The 17814-nt window shown below is 42.6% G+C and overlaps 1 protein-coding gene and 1 long non-coding RNA gene across 2 annotated transcripts; both read left to right on the top strand.

The window, feature by feature from the left end:
* The first annotated feature begins 736 nt into the window (after nt 1–736).
* LOC107220119 (protein naked cuticle homolog 1) lies at nt 737–11776 on the top strand. Its single transcript, XM_015658571.2, has 5 exons — nt 737–1563; nt 8901–9088; nt 9316–9696; nt 9908–10206; nt 10319–11776. Exons 1-5 carry the CDS (start codon nt 1500–1502, stop codon nt 10929–10931), a joined length of 1545 nt encoding a protein of 514 aa, XP_015514057.1. The 5' UTR covers nt 737–1499; the 3' UTR covers nt 10932–11776.
* A 2169-nt stretch (nt 11777–13945) lies between these two features.
* LOC124294474 lies at nt 13946–14840 on the top strand. The gene is made up of 3 exons (XR_006904347.1): nt 13946–14177; nt 14445–14580; nt 14806–14840. It is a non-coding gene; the product is annotated as an uncharacterized LOC124294474 (long non-coding RNA).
* The last annotated feature ends 2974 nt before the right edge of the window (nt 14841–17814 follow it).

Raw genomic sequence — 17814 nt, 5'->3', positions numbered from 1 at the left:
CTTAACCCATGTGCGCGTTACATGAGGCTGCATTCGGAGCGGGCGACGTGTGGCTGCAACCTCCGACGTTTGCGAGGAGCTGTACAGTCGAGAATGAGAAAGAGAGAAGGAGCTAGCGAAGCAGAATGAAAGAGAACGAGAAGGAGAGGGTGAGAGAACGTGAGGCAGAACAACCTCAGGGTGGGGACAAGGGTGGAAGTATACAAGGTGAGCTCACAATTCGCCTCCTCTGACGTCACGCCTACCAGCATCGCACTGTCGGTCGGGCTGCCTGTCGTCAGGCGCTGAAATACGAAACTTCACCGTTCTCGTATTCAGCTCAAACATTCGGATTAGATAACTAGCCGGCTTGCATAAGTCTTCTTCATTAATTTTATACGTCGTATGTATGTAGATAAAGTTTAATTCGAAAAGCTGAACGGAGGAAATGAGTCCCGAAAATATTGTACCGAGGAAATCACGTCAAGTAAATAGAAAATTGATATATACGGTGGTAAGAAGGAAAATTGAAATTCAACGGGTTTGAAATAGTGTGAGATTCTCTGTTTGATATTCGGTAGCGTTTACGCCTGGTAACGGCAACCCGCGTAGACTTCTACGTCACAGATGCGCTGCGCGAAAAGCGTTCGCGCATAGTGTGTGAGTGTACACCTTGTATAATCCGAGGGTATGGAGGGGAGAACGGAGCCTGCGGTTTAGGCAAGGGGGCAATCGCCGCGTAGTCAAACTACGCTCGTAGATGTAGTCGCACGGGGGCGCGCGTCGTGTCTTCCAAAAACTGATTTAGTTTTCTTTTGCGTTTGGAATTCGAGCGGGCACTAAAAAGTTCCTTTACAAACAATTATTTTATACGTACTGCTACGTACCTACGTATTGTATACGATAGTATTAAAGACAATAAATACTTGCCTGCACGGAGGCACTTAATTAGCAGGATAATATTCGTAACACACACATGAGACTTTAGTGACCTAATAAATAACTGGCTCGTCCCTAAAACATGTAAATGCATATGTATATACATATGTACATACGTGTACCTTGTTATTCAGTGATACAGAGAAGTAGAGAGAGGTCTGTGAGCTTGCAGAGCAGGGAGAAAAGCTGGTCTTTCGTTGTTTACTATAAACATACCACCACCTCTACTACCCACGTAACAAGCGTGTATATTAACGCGAGATGATGGTGCACAAGGTGTTTGCTTCCTGACCGCTGCGCAGTGTATTATAATACTACTCGTGGGTTTTTTCTTCTTTGAAGTTTTCGAGTTAAGTGTAACGCCGATACCCTGCCGGCCCCCCCTGCATTCACGGTGAAATAATATACAACGAGTATAAACGCTATAAACAGTAGCGGTGTAATAATAATAATAAGAGATCGAGAAGGGAAAAAAACAGCGACGAAGAAGAAGAAGAATTTACAAGAAAAGTTGAGTTAAAGTGCGTGAGACGGAGGCCCAACAGTTTGACAGTGTGTGCGTCCTTACGCATGAGGGCCCTATGGCTACTGGATTGGTCAAGTGGTGTCGTGCAAGGTTCCTCGCTGGCTACAAGCCCTTTTCTGGTAATATTCCCGAGCCTCTCGGCTCTTCCCATATTTTCTATTACGATGCAGAGATTCTCTAAAAACCACCTCTATGAAACGCCTCGGTTCGTAACCGCGCGCGTATGGGCGAGTGCGTGTGCGTGTCATCAGATCAAAGCCTAGAGCTCTCAAATGTTGGTAACGGGGCCCTGGGGGATTTTTCTTGTTTGAACAAATCGTGTGCGGAGAGGCTCAAGCGAGATTAGGGAGAGATTTTCTTGTCGGTCGAGAACGAGCGCTGTCTTATTATTCGTTTATCTCCCTTTCTTTGAAATTGTTCGTCTTGTCGCGAGTCGTACGCGGTGTATGTGCCGCATCGGTTAAAGGTACGCGGCAAACGCGGTACGGAATCTCTGCGTCTCTTTTTTAAGTCATGTACATACGTATACATGCCCAAGCGTCTAGCATATGTAACTCTAGACATCTAGGAGGCGGTTAATTAAACCGCAGCAACCAAGACTTGAGTAATTCTTGTCTCGAGGTAACGATGCCGAGCAGCTTGTTTTCCAACTTCTTTTCGGTCCGAAACAAAATGCGAGTTCAATTCTACACAAATTACGTGACAATAACTGGTGGTGCAGCCGATTTGAGAGATAGCGAGTCATTGTCACGTAATTCGGAAAGAATCGAATTCGCATTTTGTTTCGGACCGAAAACAAGTTAGCCGGTAGCTCAAGGCATTAATGAACGTTACATACGTGCGACGTTGCGTAATTGTATAACGTAGATAATAATCGTGTTAGAATCATCGGAAAGAATATAAGAGGCACGCCAGTCCTATCGAGACGAGAGTGTACATGTATAAACGTGACTAAATAAAAGATATTCATATTTGAGCTTCGGTAGGTATTTACATTACGCATACCTACGTACGTGAAACGGTGAAACCCTCTCAAACATAATTAAGCAAGATTTTAAGCGCTCTACATTACTCAAAGAACTCGGCGCGCTCAAAGGCGGCGGCAGCAGAAGCATCAGCAACACAAGCAGCGTGATGCACCGGGGACTGAGGAACATTTATGGAGTGGATGGATGGATGGATGGATGGATGGATGGACGGACGGATGGATGTAGGTGCCACTTGGACCGCCGTTCTATATCGGGAGTAATTATGCGGCCTCATTATACGAATACGTGATGATAACATTTTTGTAGGTACACGTCGCGTTCATTTTTTCACATCCATCTACCTACCTACCCACGCGGCCAAGAGCGGAAATCTCGGTATCTCGTTTATCCTTTCCCTCTCTCCGAAATTCAAGTTTACTACTACTACTCCTCCTACCTCCTCCTGCCGCTGCTGCTGCTGCAAAGTCGAGTGAAAACAATTTTAGTTGGTACTTTAACTCGATTATATATGACGATGGTAATTGCTCGTAAGCGTGTACAGCACGTGATGCATATTCCGTTTGCACTTTCTTAATGCGATTAAACCGTGGGTTAACATTTTTAATAATTCATGCAGCAAAGAGGAACGGAGGGCTACACGCCTCGAGATTTACGCATTCACGTACGCATTAGTTACGCATGCGTTTTCCCGCAACTCCACGGCTGCATTCTAGTTAAGTATAATTGCGTCGGTAACTCCCGGGCACACGTGTATTTATTACATATGCCGACCACCGCCACATTGACGAGCCGAGCCCGCAGTCGCGAGACAGTTGGAAGTATACTCCATTGTCGGCAATTTAAATGTCGTGAGGAGTGAAAGAGAAAGAGAGAGGCGAGAGATGAAAGGCGAGGCTTGTTGCTTTGCCGGGTCCGCATTAACGTCGATTCACACCGGCGGTAAAGTCAATTAAAAATCGTCATTGCCGTACGATGCTTATGGGTGTTGTGTACGGTAATGCCTAAACCGTGCGGTAAGATTCGTTCGGGAGTCTGTTAAAAACCGTTAACCGCGGCCGCAGATCAAAGCAACTATCTCGAAGAAAAGGTTCGCGTACCCCCTACCCATATCGCTTTTGTCGGCACACATTTTAGAAATAGTTTCAAGGCGAAAACGCGACGCCACTCGGCGTCGGCAATGCTCAAAGGGACGGACAGTAATATGCCTTCGTTTGTCTCTTTCAATCCCTCGCGTTTCGTTTTCTTTTTTTTTTTTTTTCTCTCCTTCTATTTTCTCTTCTTTCTTTCTTTCCCTCCCTGCCGACCGACGGTCGTGTTACGTGTGCGTTATAACCCATCTACCGGTCCTGGCCGAAAAGAGTTTTCAGTTGTTATCTACTCCTCACTCTACCATGCGCATATCATTGCCCTCCTCGTGTTCGTTGAACTCCGCATATTTTTACGTTCTCTATTTTCTTGTTTTTATTTTTATCTCATCTTCTTTTCGCTACATTCGAATTCTTCGCCGGCTCCGGTCGTCGTACGTTTAAAATTTGGCCTACGACTTGCAGCGTGTTTCTTGTATCAAATAATGTAAATCACCGTCTTGTAATCAGCTGTACGAAAACAAGGATGTCATTAATAGACATCCGGTGTGTTTATTGGTTCAACTTCCAACCGGTCGTAACGCCGCCACTGAATGTTTATCTGTGTTAAAACTGTTATTAACTGCAGGATCAGAGAAACCGACCTACATCGATACATCTCTTGTAACACCACCTGCACATTGAATAAGATCGAATTCGCGTGTTTCGTCGGCACCTAACTTTTATAATAATGTACACACACCCACACATCACGTACATGTACGTATAACACGTGCACTCTACACTGCAGTACAACAATACCAACAACCCTTCTCGAAAATACATCCAGTCGAAAGTTTGTATCCAAAAATACCAATGCCGTCTCCTCATCGTCGATATGAGCCCGTTTCTTTCACTGCCGCTGCTGCTGAGAGCAGCTCAGCGAGCCGACCAAACGGGAGAGAGCGAGAAAGAAATAACGAGAGAGAGAGAGAGAGAGAGAGAGAGAGAGAGAGAGAGAGAGAGAGAGAGAGAGAGAGAGAGAGAGAGAGAGAGAGAGAAAGAGACGGGCGTCTGCATTGATTTGAAAATACGTCTGCTGCAGCAGGGCCAGGGTACTATATACGGTCGAGCGTTTGAAAATGGGCCGACAAACACACTGCCTCGTGGCCTTCGTGGCCTTGGCCCCTTCGACGCCGCATTCGTTTCGGTTCCCCATAGAAGCGAAGCAGCGCGAAGGGTGGTCTCAGGCGGCACGAAAATCAACCCTCATCTTGCCCCGCAGCTCCGAGCAAAATTACTCTCCCTTTTTCCGACGTCCCTTCCTTTTCCTCTCCCCCCTCTCTTCACCCTCCCGCCGCCCCTCCGGCCCGCGGTTCTTTCCCTATATTTCCTCGTATTTCAAAAACTGTACGTGCAGTTGTCTGTATCTTTCTACACACGTTTTCAGACGTTGAGTGCAGAGCTGCCTGTTGCCCGCGCGTATAGCCTGTTTAAAAATCTAGTCATAGTATGTACCCATATTGAAGCGACTATCATTCAATTAACGAATGAAGATCGGGGTCCAGAATCTCCCTCTCTTGTTCTCCTTCTTTCTCTCTCTCTCTCTCTCTCTCTCTCTCTCTCTCTCTCTCTCTCTCTCTCTCTCTCTCTCTCTCGCTCTTGCTCTTTACTACCGTTGAGCGCGCACGACTCAATTAAGATTACGTTTCTCTCGATACGATAGTTTCCTGCTGCTCCATCCAGAGGGGCTTCAACGACGACCCGGGGTCGTCGGATCGTGTTCTTCCTCCCTTTCGCTTCCTCCTGACCGCGCCAATGACCGCCTCTCGAAAATTCGGTTCACGTCCGGTCAAAGTCGACTCTAGTATACAGGAATTATGCTCACCACTCGTCGGCCACACCGCTGATCCCCCGATGATGACGCCTACGCTATTTTATTATCCTTTACACCGTTACTACGTGTGCCCTGCATCATGGTCGCGTTAAACGAAGGAACGAACGATCCGTACCTAACCCATCTATACCCATATCCGTACACCCACACGCGTAACATCTCGCTTCGGCGATTAAGAAATATCTCGAAAACACGTTTCCCACCCGGGAGTATCATTCGTCACCGTCTTTCAACTCCGATGCCGGATTCACTGTCAGTCAAATTCACACGCCCAACGGCCGTTATACGCTCCACGTGTATACGAGTACACATAATATAGTCATGGACACGTGCTCGGTATGCATATACCTATATATATATATACATACGTAATACGTACTCATTATCACTTGAAAAACTAATTTACCGCGTTTATATCGATTAGGGCACGTAGTTTATATTTTATGCGATTATACTACATATACTATCGCGCATCTCCGTAGTCGATAGTTTGGTCGTGCGTTTTCCCATCCACTTGAATCTTGTATCGTTCTGAATTACGTGAATGACTCTTATATTCACTGACGGTACTATAAAAATTGTATTCGAAGTGCGTGTATACGTTGGAAACAAAAATTAAAGTGATCTACGGCTATGAATTGATAAAACTCTTGAGTCTGTAATCTATATACGTTCCGGTATATGCGGTCGGCGGCATGTAGATGCATGTATGTATGTCTGTATGCGTGTGTATTGTAGATTGATTGTAGCAATTTAGTGTACATTCGTTATCTTGCATTAATCTAGGGATTACTCGTTTGTTGAACAATGATTATTGTTATGCGTTTAGCAGGTGGCGAGATTGACGGTTCAAAAATATCTCGGGGTTTCGATCGATTATCCGTATCGCAATCAAGTACATGGTGTTGGATATTTGCTACGGGGTACGTCGTGTTCTGTGTCCGAATCTGAAATATTTGTAAGATTTCTGCAAATGTTGAAAACGATATTACAGCTCTGATATCAAAAGTTTTCTTGCTTCCCACGTGATTTGTGTTGACTTGTTTTTGGATACATCATAAATAATGTTCTTGTTAATTGTAGATCTTGGGAAAACTTTTCGCCCGCAAGCTGATCTAATATGAGCAAATCTAAGTACATATGTATATGTATTTCTAGTTGCGAGGTTATTTTGAAGATTTGAAAAATCATCGTGTTATTGTAGTATACAGAAATTCAATGTGGCGTTGAGTTTTATTCACGAACGACTAAAGTACGGCCCTGCAAGCTGTTACACCCGCCCGAAGGGTGGTTATGTTTGGTAGTTGGGGTAGGCTAGAGAAAAATGCATCCGAAGCGAGACGGGTAGTTGAAGTTCTAGAAAGGAACGAACGAGAAAACGCAGGAGATTGAGAAAGAGAGCGTGAGAGAGAGAGAGAGGGAGGGAGGGAGGGAGGGGTAAAACGACGAGGGAGAGAGCGGCGAACGAACGAGGCGTTCGGCTGGGCCTCTCTTCCTGGAAGCCAACAATAATAGCGGCTAGAGAACCAAGAGGGCCGCCGCCAACCGACACACAGCCCGTAGATGCTTTTGCTTCTAGGAAAATACCTAGGCCGCCGCCGCCGCCGCTGTTCGTTCGTTCTTTCGTTTTACAATCTAAAACTACTAAACTTGCCTTAAGATGTTCGTCTATCTACTTTAGGTTTTGAGACGATAAAAAGAAAGAGGTCCAACTGTCGGAGTTTTATTGAAGTCACAAAACACGGAATCACGGCCTGTAGGCTTGACCAAAATGGTCAACGATAAACGCACAGGGAGAGACAGTCTCTGATCTAGCTACAATGTAGAAAATTATTTTACCGAAGGAAAAGCACGAAAATTATCGAAAACTTTTCTATTCGATTACGATTAACGACTGTATTTATCGACAATTGATTGCTGCATGGATTGTGATTGCGTCTTTTGAAAAATAACAGTGCAGTTGCGATGTACAAGTTGATAATACGTACGGATTTAAATGAAACATCCTTCTCGCAGAAGAGGAAATTTTACAGTAACTGGGTGATAACAATCAAATAGTGTTTGTAATGCAAACGACGAAGCTGGTCACGCGTTTCAACATGCGCGTGAGTAAAATTTTGGTAGACCTGTACGAATCAATACAGTCGTTCGGAGGCTCTCATGCTGATCAATCTGGTGTTTTTTACTCGATTTTTTCAAATGCTCTTTCCTTTATTTTCACTTCCTTTCTGCGTTGGTCGTAACAGAGGATTGGGAAACGAGTGGCGAAGGAAGGGGGGCAGGGTTGGTTGTGTGCTGGAATTCTGATTTTGCCGAGATGAAAGGATGACATTTTGGCGAGGCTTATGAAATATCGCCCATTTCGTATAATAGCGGAAGAGCTCGGAATAAAGCAAAGGCAAGGCGTAATAGAAAAGCAACAAACGTTGAAAGAGCTGCGCAGACAAATGATGTCTGCATAGCTGGATGTCGGAGCTTGCATTTTTGGGAACGGGCTTGTAATATATTATATGTCGAAAATACATTCGCTACATCGAAAGTAACTATATATACTGAAATGCGGGAAGACGTTTAACTACACAGGTCTGCTTGCTTCATTCGCTTGAATATATGAGATGAAAATTTCATATCTATAACTCAACTTTGTGTTGATATTTTCAAATGTTCTGAGGTAGCGCTTGATACTAGCAAATAAATCTAGAAAGCAGACACACGCATTCGGGGTTCGAGTCACTAGCGATAACGTGTGTATAATTTATTTATTTTACTATTATGTATAGACATTCTCTTTATACGTTTTGAGAATCAAAACTATTGCGTATAACAACGAAGTCGGACAAAATGGATAAAAAATTTGCTGGATCATTCCGTATTAAATTGGTACCGTAGGTAAGATGCGGTCTAACGTCAGGATGAAGTATAATTCAATGCTTTTCTAAAGTCTTCGCACTTATCACACGTGGTGGTAGTTTTTATCGAAAGATAATATTAAGTCGTAATTAACGGCCTCCGAACGAACCGAGCTTACAACGTAAGAACTTTGATATTTCACCACAAGTGCTAACAAGGTCAGTTACACGGTTTTTGAAGATTAATCCTCCTTTCAGTGTATTGGCACTCTAAATATAATTCGAAATAATATACCAATTATCGTTAACTGAGTTCTGTGCGGTCGATCAGCGTATGTGTAAATATTTACGTTCGAACGTATGCGTATCAATTGTGTACGTATAGCGAATCGAAGAACGACGAACGTCCGGTCGTAAAACTGCGTGAAACGAATGAAAATTAATGAGGTAATTCTATCGAGCGCTAAAAGGAATTATGCCGCGCAAATTAATTCTTCATTCGGTACAATAACTCATAATTTGAAGGTCAACGAAGGATCAACAATTAATCAAATCGCTATCCCGCACGCACACACTTCTGTAATTAAATATGTAGAATACCTATAATGCATCAAAACTTGCCGTTCTTCAACAGCCTATTTTACTTTGGAATTACAGTTGTTGGCGGAGGTCCCGAAGGGAGCGACGCCGAAGAGTTGCTGGCGGGCGTCGCGGCGCCGTGCAGCAGCTCTCCACCTCCACCGCTGCCCTTGCTTACGCCGCCGGAATCTCCTACGACTCCAACACCGCCAACCGTCAATGAAGATCAGACGAATTCCCATGCAACGCGACAGCTTAGCTTTGAGGTGAGAAAGAATTATGTCGGCTGGACTAAATTTAAGCCGGATGATTATCAAAATTCCTTTGCACCCAGATTTCTATCCCTAACTGAGAAACGTAGAGAATTTTAAGGTTCGGTGTCGACCATTCTAAGAGTCTATACCGTAGGCGTTATGTATACTGGGGAAAGAATTGAATTCGTTCAATGAAAGTTCATTAATCCAAAACACACCATTTTTTACGATTGTTTCAGGAGTTCGAGTGCGATGTTTCTGTAGCAGAGGGCGATAGACGAAGGCAGGAGTTTTCCTTCACCTTGTACGACTTTGATGGTCATGGCAAGATCACCAAAGATGATATTGCCGGACTGGTTACAACTATTTACGACACTCTGGGTGCTTCAATTCAAGTCCCACCATGTGGTAGTAAAACAATTAAAGTAAAACTGACTGTATCACCGGATCAGAGAACTGGTCAAGCACATGTAACACCTGTAAAAACGGCCAACCTTCCTCAAAGCTTACCTGCCCCAGCACCTTGTTGCCATGTTAAACATGTTACTTCCTGCGGTCATGCGAAACATGCGTCTCGCAGAGTTCCCAGGAGGAGAAGAGTACAACGTCATCGATGTCAGGTAAACTTTGCTGTTATTATAATATTGGGAACTTTATACATCGAATATTTAAACTCTAAGTTTGAGTAAAAGGAAAGATGGAACAAACACTCATACTTATTCACTGAATTTAATTGAACTGCCATAACAGTAATACTTGATATCTCTGAAATATTGTCAGCAGCAAGAATGTGCTACAACTGCGTTTTTCTATGTTAAATACAATTTTCAGTCAGAGCATGGAGCGGATAGTCCAACGGAAGATGACGCTCGAAATTTACCAGCAAGTCAATCGAAGCAAGAAGAACTTAGAAGAAGAGTTGGGCCAGTACCTCACTTGCCTTCACCTTACTCAAACAGTTCAGAAGGTGATGTTAGCGAAGATAGCGACGCATCACCGTTGTTAACACCTCTCACACCTCTGGTTTCAAATCAGCCCAGAAAGCGTAGTGGTGCAATGCAAAGACAGCAGCTGCTCGAAATTATTCAAGCAAACATGGAGAAAAACAATCTCAGTTTTCACGCATCTAGGTGCGTCTCGAAATAAAAGCCAAGCATTTTTTGGAAACGAATTATAAAATGTGTCGTTCGTTATAATAAATTTCTCAATATATATGATTGGTTACTTTAAAAAAATTTCTAGGAAACGACACCAAAACGAGCAAGCACGCATTCCACTTCGAAGTCCATATACGGAACCCTCGAGTCCTTACATCCAGAGATGTAGACCGCTGCAAACATCTCGTCAACCGACCTATCACAAGCCAGTTCGGGAGCAACCTCATCATCCAAATTCCTTGCCCGACGTTCCAGCAAAGCCTAGGGGGAATGGGAGGAAGCCGCGTATACACCACAGCCCTCAGACATGTACCCCACCACATCCGGCCGAAAGTTATGGACAAGTGCATACAGTTTCGCAAAATCTGACCACTTCAGCCACCCCGAATAATGTAAACTCGACCAATCCTAATAATACTAGTAACCAGAATCATACTAATAATCATTGTAATAATCTGCATACGAATAATCAGCGAAACGAAGCTCATATTCATCCGCCGAATAGTGGAAAACCGGGTAAAAAACATCAATTGAAACATGCCACACGAGAGCAGGATCAGGCGAGAGCCATGGCCCAGGTTGTTCGTTGGCTAGAACGTGAGTTTTCTCAAGGTGCTGCTGCAGCTGCTGGTCGGAGACATGTTCATGAACATATTCATCATCACTATCATCACTATCATACCGAGGCACTTGTATAACCCTCGATTATCATCGGAAGGATTGTTAGAGCTGACTTATTGTGAGTTACAGGTATGTAATTCGAATATTAGATTTGTATACGGAATAAATAGGATAATCTGTGTACATGGCATGTTGAATAAGATATTCAACTGGTTTTTGGAAAGAGAAAAAATAAAATGTAATAAACTACGGACATGAAGAAAAAGAAATTTGGTTTTAATATCGTCGATTTGACATAAGTTATATACCAGTTACTGGTTACCTAATTATTTAAAAATTAGAATCAACTAAGCAGTTACAACAGAAACCTACATAAAAAATGCTTACGAAATTGAACAATGAAACTGTAAGTATGGGTCAGATATAACCAGTTATAATCTTGTTGGAAACGTATGTAATTGAGTTTTCCAGCTCGTTTTTAGGCTAGTTTACGTGGTTGAATATTATTTATACCATGCGATCATTGTACATGTATGCTTTATTTTCATTCGTTCGTTCAACAAGTATAATTGAGAGTTTGAAACTGGTCTATAACTAAGTTTGAACTATTCAATTAATTGATTTATGTACTATCCAGATTGACTCTTGCATATGCGATATACAATACGTAAAAGCAGCAAGTAGATGCTAAGCAATGGAATCGTGACAATATTTTTCTATCAATCTCATCGCAGAGTATTATAATTCTATTATATTGGATAACGATAATGATAGCATTTAATATCAATTAATAATAGTAATAAAAGATGTTATAAATTTGTCCTTGGATTTTTTTATAACACCAAGGCATGTAATTTTGTATTGAACTTTGTAACCACTGTAGATATTTTGTGTCCTGTTTTTTGTATCAATATTTATTAAAAACACATTTTTTATATAAAACTACATAATTTGTCATTCTCAATAATTATTGAAGTTTGATTAACAAATTTTTATATCACTATCTCGAAATTCATGCAAGAATGAAACGAATCCCCAAATACTGTCTAAATTGACGAAAATTCATTCATATGTTGACAAATTTTCCATTCCCATACGTAACTGCGTTTAAACTTTATGGTCAATTGTGGTGGCGAAAATGTAAATACTCCTATATGAGGACGAGTTCGAAGCCGATCGGCTACTTTTCAAATTCTATCCTAAATACGGCCATTTGGATTTTCTAACTTCATTCAACACCCCAAGTTCTGTACGCATAACCTTTGCATGTCAAATATATTTAAAGAACGCGTTTCTGCAATTTCTGATAAGGAATAAATATCATTTATGTGTGGATTTAGAACGCTTAGTTATCGTTGAACCCGAGTCAATCGAAGCGTTGACTGGCGTTGACTGAAGAATATAAAGACGAATACCCCTGGGTAAATTTTTGCGACCAGTTTTCGGCTGGCAAGGGAGGTGGGCCTGGGAGCGTAGGAGGGTTTTGCTCTATCAACTATACCTAACAAGTGCGCACCGACATTCGAAGCAGCCAAAGTAGTGTCGATACGGAAGCTTGAGATTGAGTCGGTTTAAAGGGTTCAAAGTGAGTACGTAAGACAACTGCGACTTAGAAACGTCGATCAGCTCGATCATCCCCGTGAGAAGACGCGCAACTGCGTCCAACGACCACCGCGTCCATAGCCAAACCACCCCCAACTACCTCCGAGCACCTCCAACCACCTTCGTCCTCTTCGGCCACCTAGTCCCCGTCCTCCTTCACCCCACCGCCCCGTCGTTCTCGTCCTCCTCGACCACCGCCGATCACTTCAACCACCGCCAAACACCTACTACCCCCTCCAACCACCCCCTAACATCTCCTACCAGCGCCTACCACCTTCTACCACTTCAGAACACCTCCAACCACCTCCGACCTCCTCCGAAAAACTTCGTCCTCTTCGTTCCCCTGCTCCTCCCTGTATTCTATAACATTAATGTTCATATTCAATTCAATTTCGTCATTATTTTAATTTTATTTGGTGTATTGATTGAACAGATCCAATTATACATTTCGTCTTGACGAGGGCCCTCACCTTGGGCCGTAACGTCAATAAGTTTTCCTACGTTATTATTATGACCTTCATATCCAAGAATTAATCCCCATTCAACACACAGAGGTCAAGAACTAAGTTAATCATTAATATTTATAATTATTCCTACAACTTTTCATTTGCTCTCTCGATTTTGAATTTTCGTAGGCATAGAATCGGAACGCTGTTTTAGCTAGTCGCAAGTGAAGTACGATCTACGTTGGGTAGAGAAGCAGAATTGTTTTTCGGAAAGTGTTCGTATGGAAAAAAATTCACCGTAACTGTAATACATCACGGATGCGCTAATTTTGATCTAGATGAAATGGATGCTCCGTATATGAGACAGTATTTAACGTAGTGTCCTGATTTAGAGACCTAAAAAGGTGATTGTCGGCGATATTTTTTTTTTTTTGATAGGGAAAGATAGAACGAAGCTTCTTAAAAATTCGAGTATATTTTAACACACATTTGAAAGGTACGGGCAAAAATTTTTATCATCCAACTGTCGCAGAACGGCAGCGTTATTAGCTGACCCGTTGACTGAAGAATATATCTTAAGTCAACAGCTGACCATCGAAGGGCCTAGCTGCTTGAGTCTGGAATCGGCAGGAAAGATAAAGTGCGTATACCTTGTCTGAAATGTAAAGACTAAAGTCATTATACATCATATATCATGTAACACATCTGGCATCATATATCATACATAGTATTAAAGTTCGACACCAAAGTTTGATTGTTCGGATAATCGGATATTCAGAAAGTGACATCACCCAAATTTTTTTTTCTCTTGACGTCACCGACCTAAAATCGGCCAAGCGAATTCCTCAGTCTGGAAACAACCGCGCAGTAGAGCGCACGTATAAGAATCGCGCTCCGCAGATTTCGAGTACCGGGTTCTCTACCTCCTGAATCCTGCGCTCCGGGTCCGCTTCCTGGTCCAACTCGAGTTCCAGGACAAGCGCCGCGTAGTTTCTGCACTCCAGGTCCGCTACCTGGTGAAACTCGATTTCCATGATAAGCGCTCCGTAGTTTCTGCGCTCCAGGTCCACTACGTAGTGAAACTCGACTTCAGGGACAAGCGCTCCGTAGTTTCTGCACTCCAGGTCCACTAGCTAGTGAAACTCGACTTCAGGGACAAGCGCTTCGTAGTTTCTGCACTCCAGGTCCACTATCTGGTGAAACTCTGGAAGGAAGGAGGAGGACGAGGAAGACGAGGAGAACAAGGTGGGCGAGGAGGAAGAGGATTTGTGCACGGTGAGTATAACATTTTTATAACATTTCATGGCAATTGTAATTATATTTTATCTAAAATTTTTTTAACTTGTCATGTTTACAACAAATTATTTCAATTCATTTTTCGCGCAAGCCCAAATTCAGTAGCTATCAATACGCTAGTAAAATTTGTATAATATTTTATGATTTTCTCATAATCTTCTTGATAAAATGTGTCAATACAAAATTATATTAATTCTTACACAATATTTTCGATGTGTTCTAATTTTCACTGAAAATATTTATTAGTATTCGGGGTATAACCCGAGGTGGTCAGCGGTGGTCGTTGGAGGTGGTCAGAGGTGGTAAAGGGTGGTTGCGGGTGATCGAGGTGGATGAGGAGGAGGAAGACGAGGACGACGAGGAGAACGAGGATTTCTGCACAGTGAGTATAACATTTTTATAATATTTAATGGCAATTATAATTATATTCGAAAATTTTTCGAACTCGATACAATAAATTATTTCAATTCATTTTTCGCGCAAGCACATATTCAGTAGCTTCAAATGCGCTAATAAAATTGATTCCATACTAATTAATTAATTATATTAATCCTTACACAATATTTTTGATGTGTTCTTACACTGAAAATATTTATTACTATTGCAGGTATAACTCGAGGTGGTTATCGGTGGTTGTTGGAGGGGGTTGGCGGTGGTTGGAGATGGTCGGAGGTGGACGAGGAGGAGGACGGGGAAGACGAGGAGAACAAGATGGACGAGGAGGACGAGGATGTGTGCACTATGAGTATAACATACTAAAGTATTGAATCGACTAGGAGTAGGAATAGGAGTAGGATCAGGAGTAGAAGTAGGAAGAGGAGTAGGATCCGGAGTATAAGTAGGGATAGCAGTAGGATCAGGAGTGGAAGTAGGAATAGGAGTAGGATCAGGAGTAGGTTCAGGATTAGGAGTAGGAATAAGAGTGGGATCAGGAGTAGGAATAGGAGTAGATTCAGGAGTGGGAGTAGGATCAGGAGTGGGAGTAGGAGTAGGAGTAGGAGTAGGAGTAGGAGTAGGAGTAGGAGTAGGAGTACGAGTAGTACCCTACCCTACCCTACCCTACCCTACCCTACCCTACCCTACCCTACCCTACCCTACCCTACTCTACCCTACCCTACCATACCATACCATATCCTAGCCTACCCTACTCTACCCCCTACTCTACCTTACCCTACCCTATCCTACACTCCCCTAGCCTTCCCGCCCCTACCCTCCTCCTATACTCCTATTTCTACTACTACTCTTACTTCTACTTCAATCTCACTCCTACTCCTGATCTTACTCCTACTCCTACTCCTGATCCTACTCCTATTCCTACTTTCACTCTTGAACCTACTCCAGATCCTACTTCTATTCCTACTCCTACTCCTGATCCCACTCCCATTCCTACTCCTAATTCTGATTATTATTGTTATGGAATATAAAGACTGCGTGTCGAATTGAATCCCATATCGAAACGAACAATTCTTTTATTGTCACATTATAGCCGATGATAGTAGATAATCTAGTATGTTTCCTAGAAATTTGAAAAATGTATAGTATGCATCACGTATTAATCATGAATGAATCATATACATCAATGTCGTACATGGACCGCATATACATTTATACTTTTTGGTCTCTGCATCATTATTACATCTGATCTATTTGTATTCATGATCTATGTATACATTCTTCTCTCGGGTACCTATACTTTAATAAAATAAATGTTTTACTACGAATTTTAAAAGATATTTATTCTCATTATTAATTTCTTGTATCACCGACAAGTCGGTGAGTACACATAGGCCAAGTACTGGTTTGGGCTTACAATTGAGAAGACTGTGTTACTCTAAAGTTTGATGCAGCCAGCATCGTGTCGAAATCAGAAACCCTCTGATGTTCTGCAATAAGTACGCAACTATACCGTCGGAACATCTCACGGCGCAATTTTCGGTTGTCACATCGAAGCACATTAGGGCAGCTGTCTTTATATTCTTGATTTTTTGCCCCGCTTTGGATTTTTGACGGAAATTTTCGCGATTTAGAAAAGTGCTGGAATCAATTTTTTGGCGCACTATATCGACGTAATTTTGTGAGAGAAATCGATTGGGCGCAGGCCCGATACGCTGCGATCAACGCATCATAAGTTACAGCCAAAAAACCAGAACCCGAATTTTCGACATTTTTCGGCAGGTGCTTTTTGGCTCGCCATTTCTCTCCTGTTGGTCCTACGCTCTTTTCGCTGCGATTTCTGAGTTCCTGAGGGTCCGATAGGTCAGATAAGGGTCATTTAAATCGAATCCGAGACCAAAAGTTTTTTGCCCAAAAAAAAAGTAAGGCTAACCCCTTTGTGTTTTTGGCGAAAATTTTTGCGATTTTGAAAAGTGCTGGAATCAATTCTTTGGCGCACTATGTCGGCGTAATTTTGCGAGAGAAATCGATTGGGCGCAGGCCCAATACGCTGCGATCAACGCATCAAAAGTTACAGCAAAAAAACCAGAACCTGAATTTTCGACATTTTTCAGCTGGTGCGTTTTCGCTCGCCATTTCTCACCTGTTGGTCCTACGCTCTTTTCGCTGCGATTTCTGAGTTCCTGAGGGTCCAATTGGTCAGACAAGCATTATTTAAATCGAATCCGAGACCAAAAGTTTTTTGCCCAAAAAAAAAGTAAGGCTAACCCCTTTGTGTTTTTGGCGAAAATTTTCGTGATTTTGAAAAGTGCTGGAATCAATTCTTTGGCGCACTGTATCGACGTAATTTTGCGAGAGAAATCGATTGGGCGCAGGCCCAATACGCTGCGATCAACGCATCAAAAGTTACAGCAAAAAAACCAGAACCTGAATTTTCGACATATTTCAGCTGGTGCGTTTTCGCTCGCCATTTCTCTCCTGTTGGTCCTACGCTCTTTTCGCTGCGATTTCTGAGTTCCTGAGGGTCCAATTGGTCAGACAAGCATTATTTAAATCGAATCCGAGACCAAAAGTTTTTTGCCCAAAAAAAAAGTAAGGCTAACCCCTTTGTGTTTTTGGCGAAAATTTTCGTGATTTTGAAAAGTGCTGGAATCAATTCTTTGGCGCACTGTATCGACGTAATTTTGCGAGAGAAATCGATTGGGCGCAGGCCCAATACGCTGCGATCAACGCATCAAAAGTTACAGCAAAAAAACCAGAACCTGAATTTTCGACATATTTCAGCTGGTGCGTTTTCGCTCGCCATTTCTCTCCTGTTGGTCCTACGCTCTTTTCGCTGCGATTTCTGAGTTCCTGAGGGTCCAATTGGTCAGACAAGCATTATTTAAATCGAATCTTAGACCAAAAGTTTTTTGCCCAAAAAAAAAGTAAGGCTAACCCCTTTGTGTTTTTGGCGAAAATTTTCGCGATTTTGAAAAGTGCTGGAATCAATTCTGTGGCGCACTATATCGACGTAATTTTGCGAGAGAAATCGATTGGGCGCAGTCCCAATACGCTGCGATCAACGCATCAAAAGTTACAGCAAAAAAACCAGAACCTGGATTTTCGACATTTTTCAGCAGGTGCGTTTTCGCTCGCCATTTCTCTCCTGTTGGTCCTACGCTCTTTTCGCTGCGATTTCTGAGTTCCTGAGGGTCCAATTGGTCAGACAAGCATTATTTAA

The sequence above is a fragment of the Neodiprion lecontei genome, chromosome 1 (genome assembly GCF_021901455.1).
Source record: "Neodiprion lecontei isolate iyNeoLeco1 chromosome 1, iyNeoLeco1.1, whole genome shotgun sequence".
NCBI lineage: Eukaryota > Metazoa > Arthropoda > Insecta > Hymenoptera > Diprionidae > Neodiprion > Neodiprion lecontei.
Note: the sequence above shows the minus strand (reverse complement) of the source record. Positions and strands in the feature narration are given on the sequence as shown.

Coding starts and splice junctions, on each gene's coding strand:
- LOC107220119 (XM_015658571.2), top strand. CDS start 1,500: ATGGCTACTGGATTGGTCAAGTGGTGTCGTGCAAGGTTCCTCGCTGGC. Junction 9,089..9,315: donor CGCGACAGCTTAGCTTTGAG/GTGAGAAAGAAT, acceptor CGATTGTTTCAG/GAGTTCGAGTGCGATGTTTC. Junction 9,697..9,907: donor TACAACGTCATCGATGTCAG/GTAAACTTTGCT, acceptor TACAATTTTCAG/TCAGAGCATGGAGCGGATAG.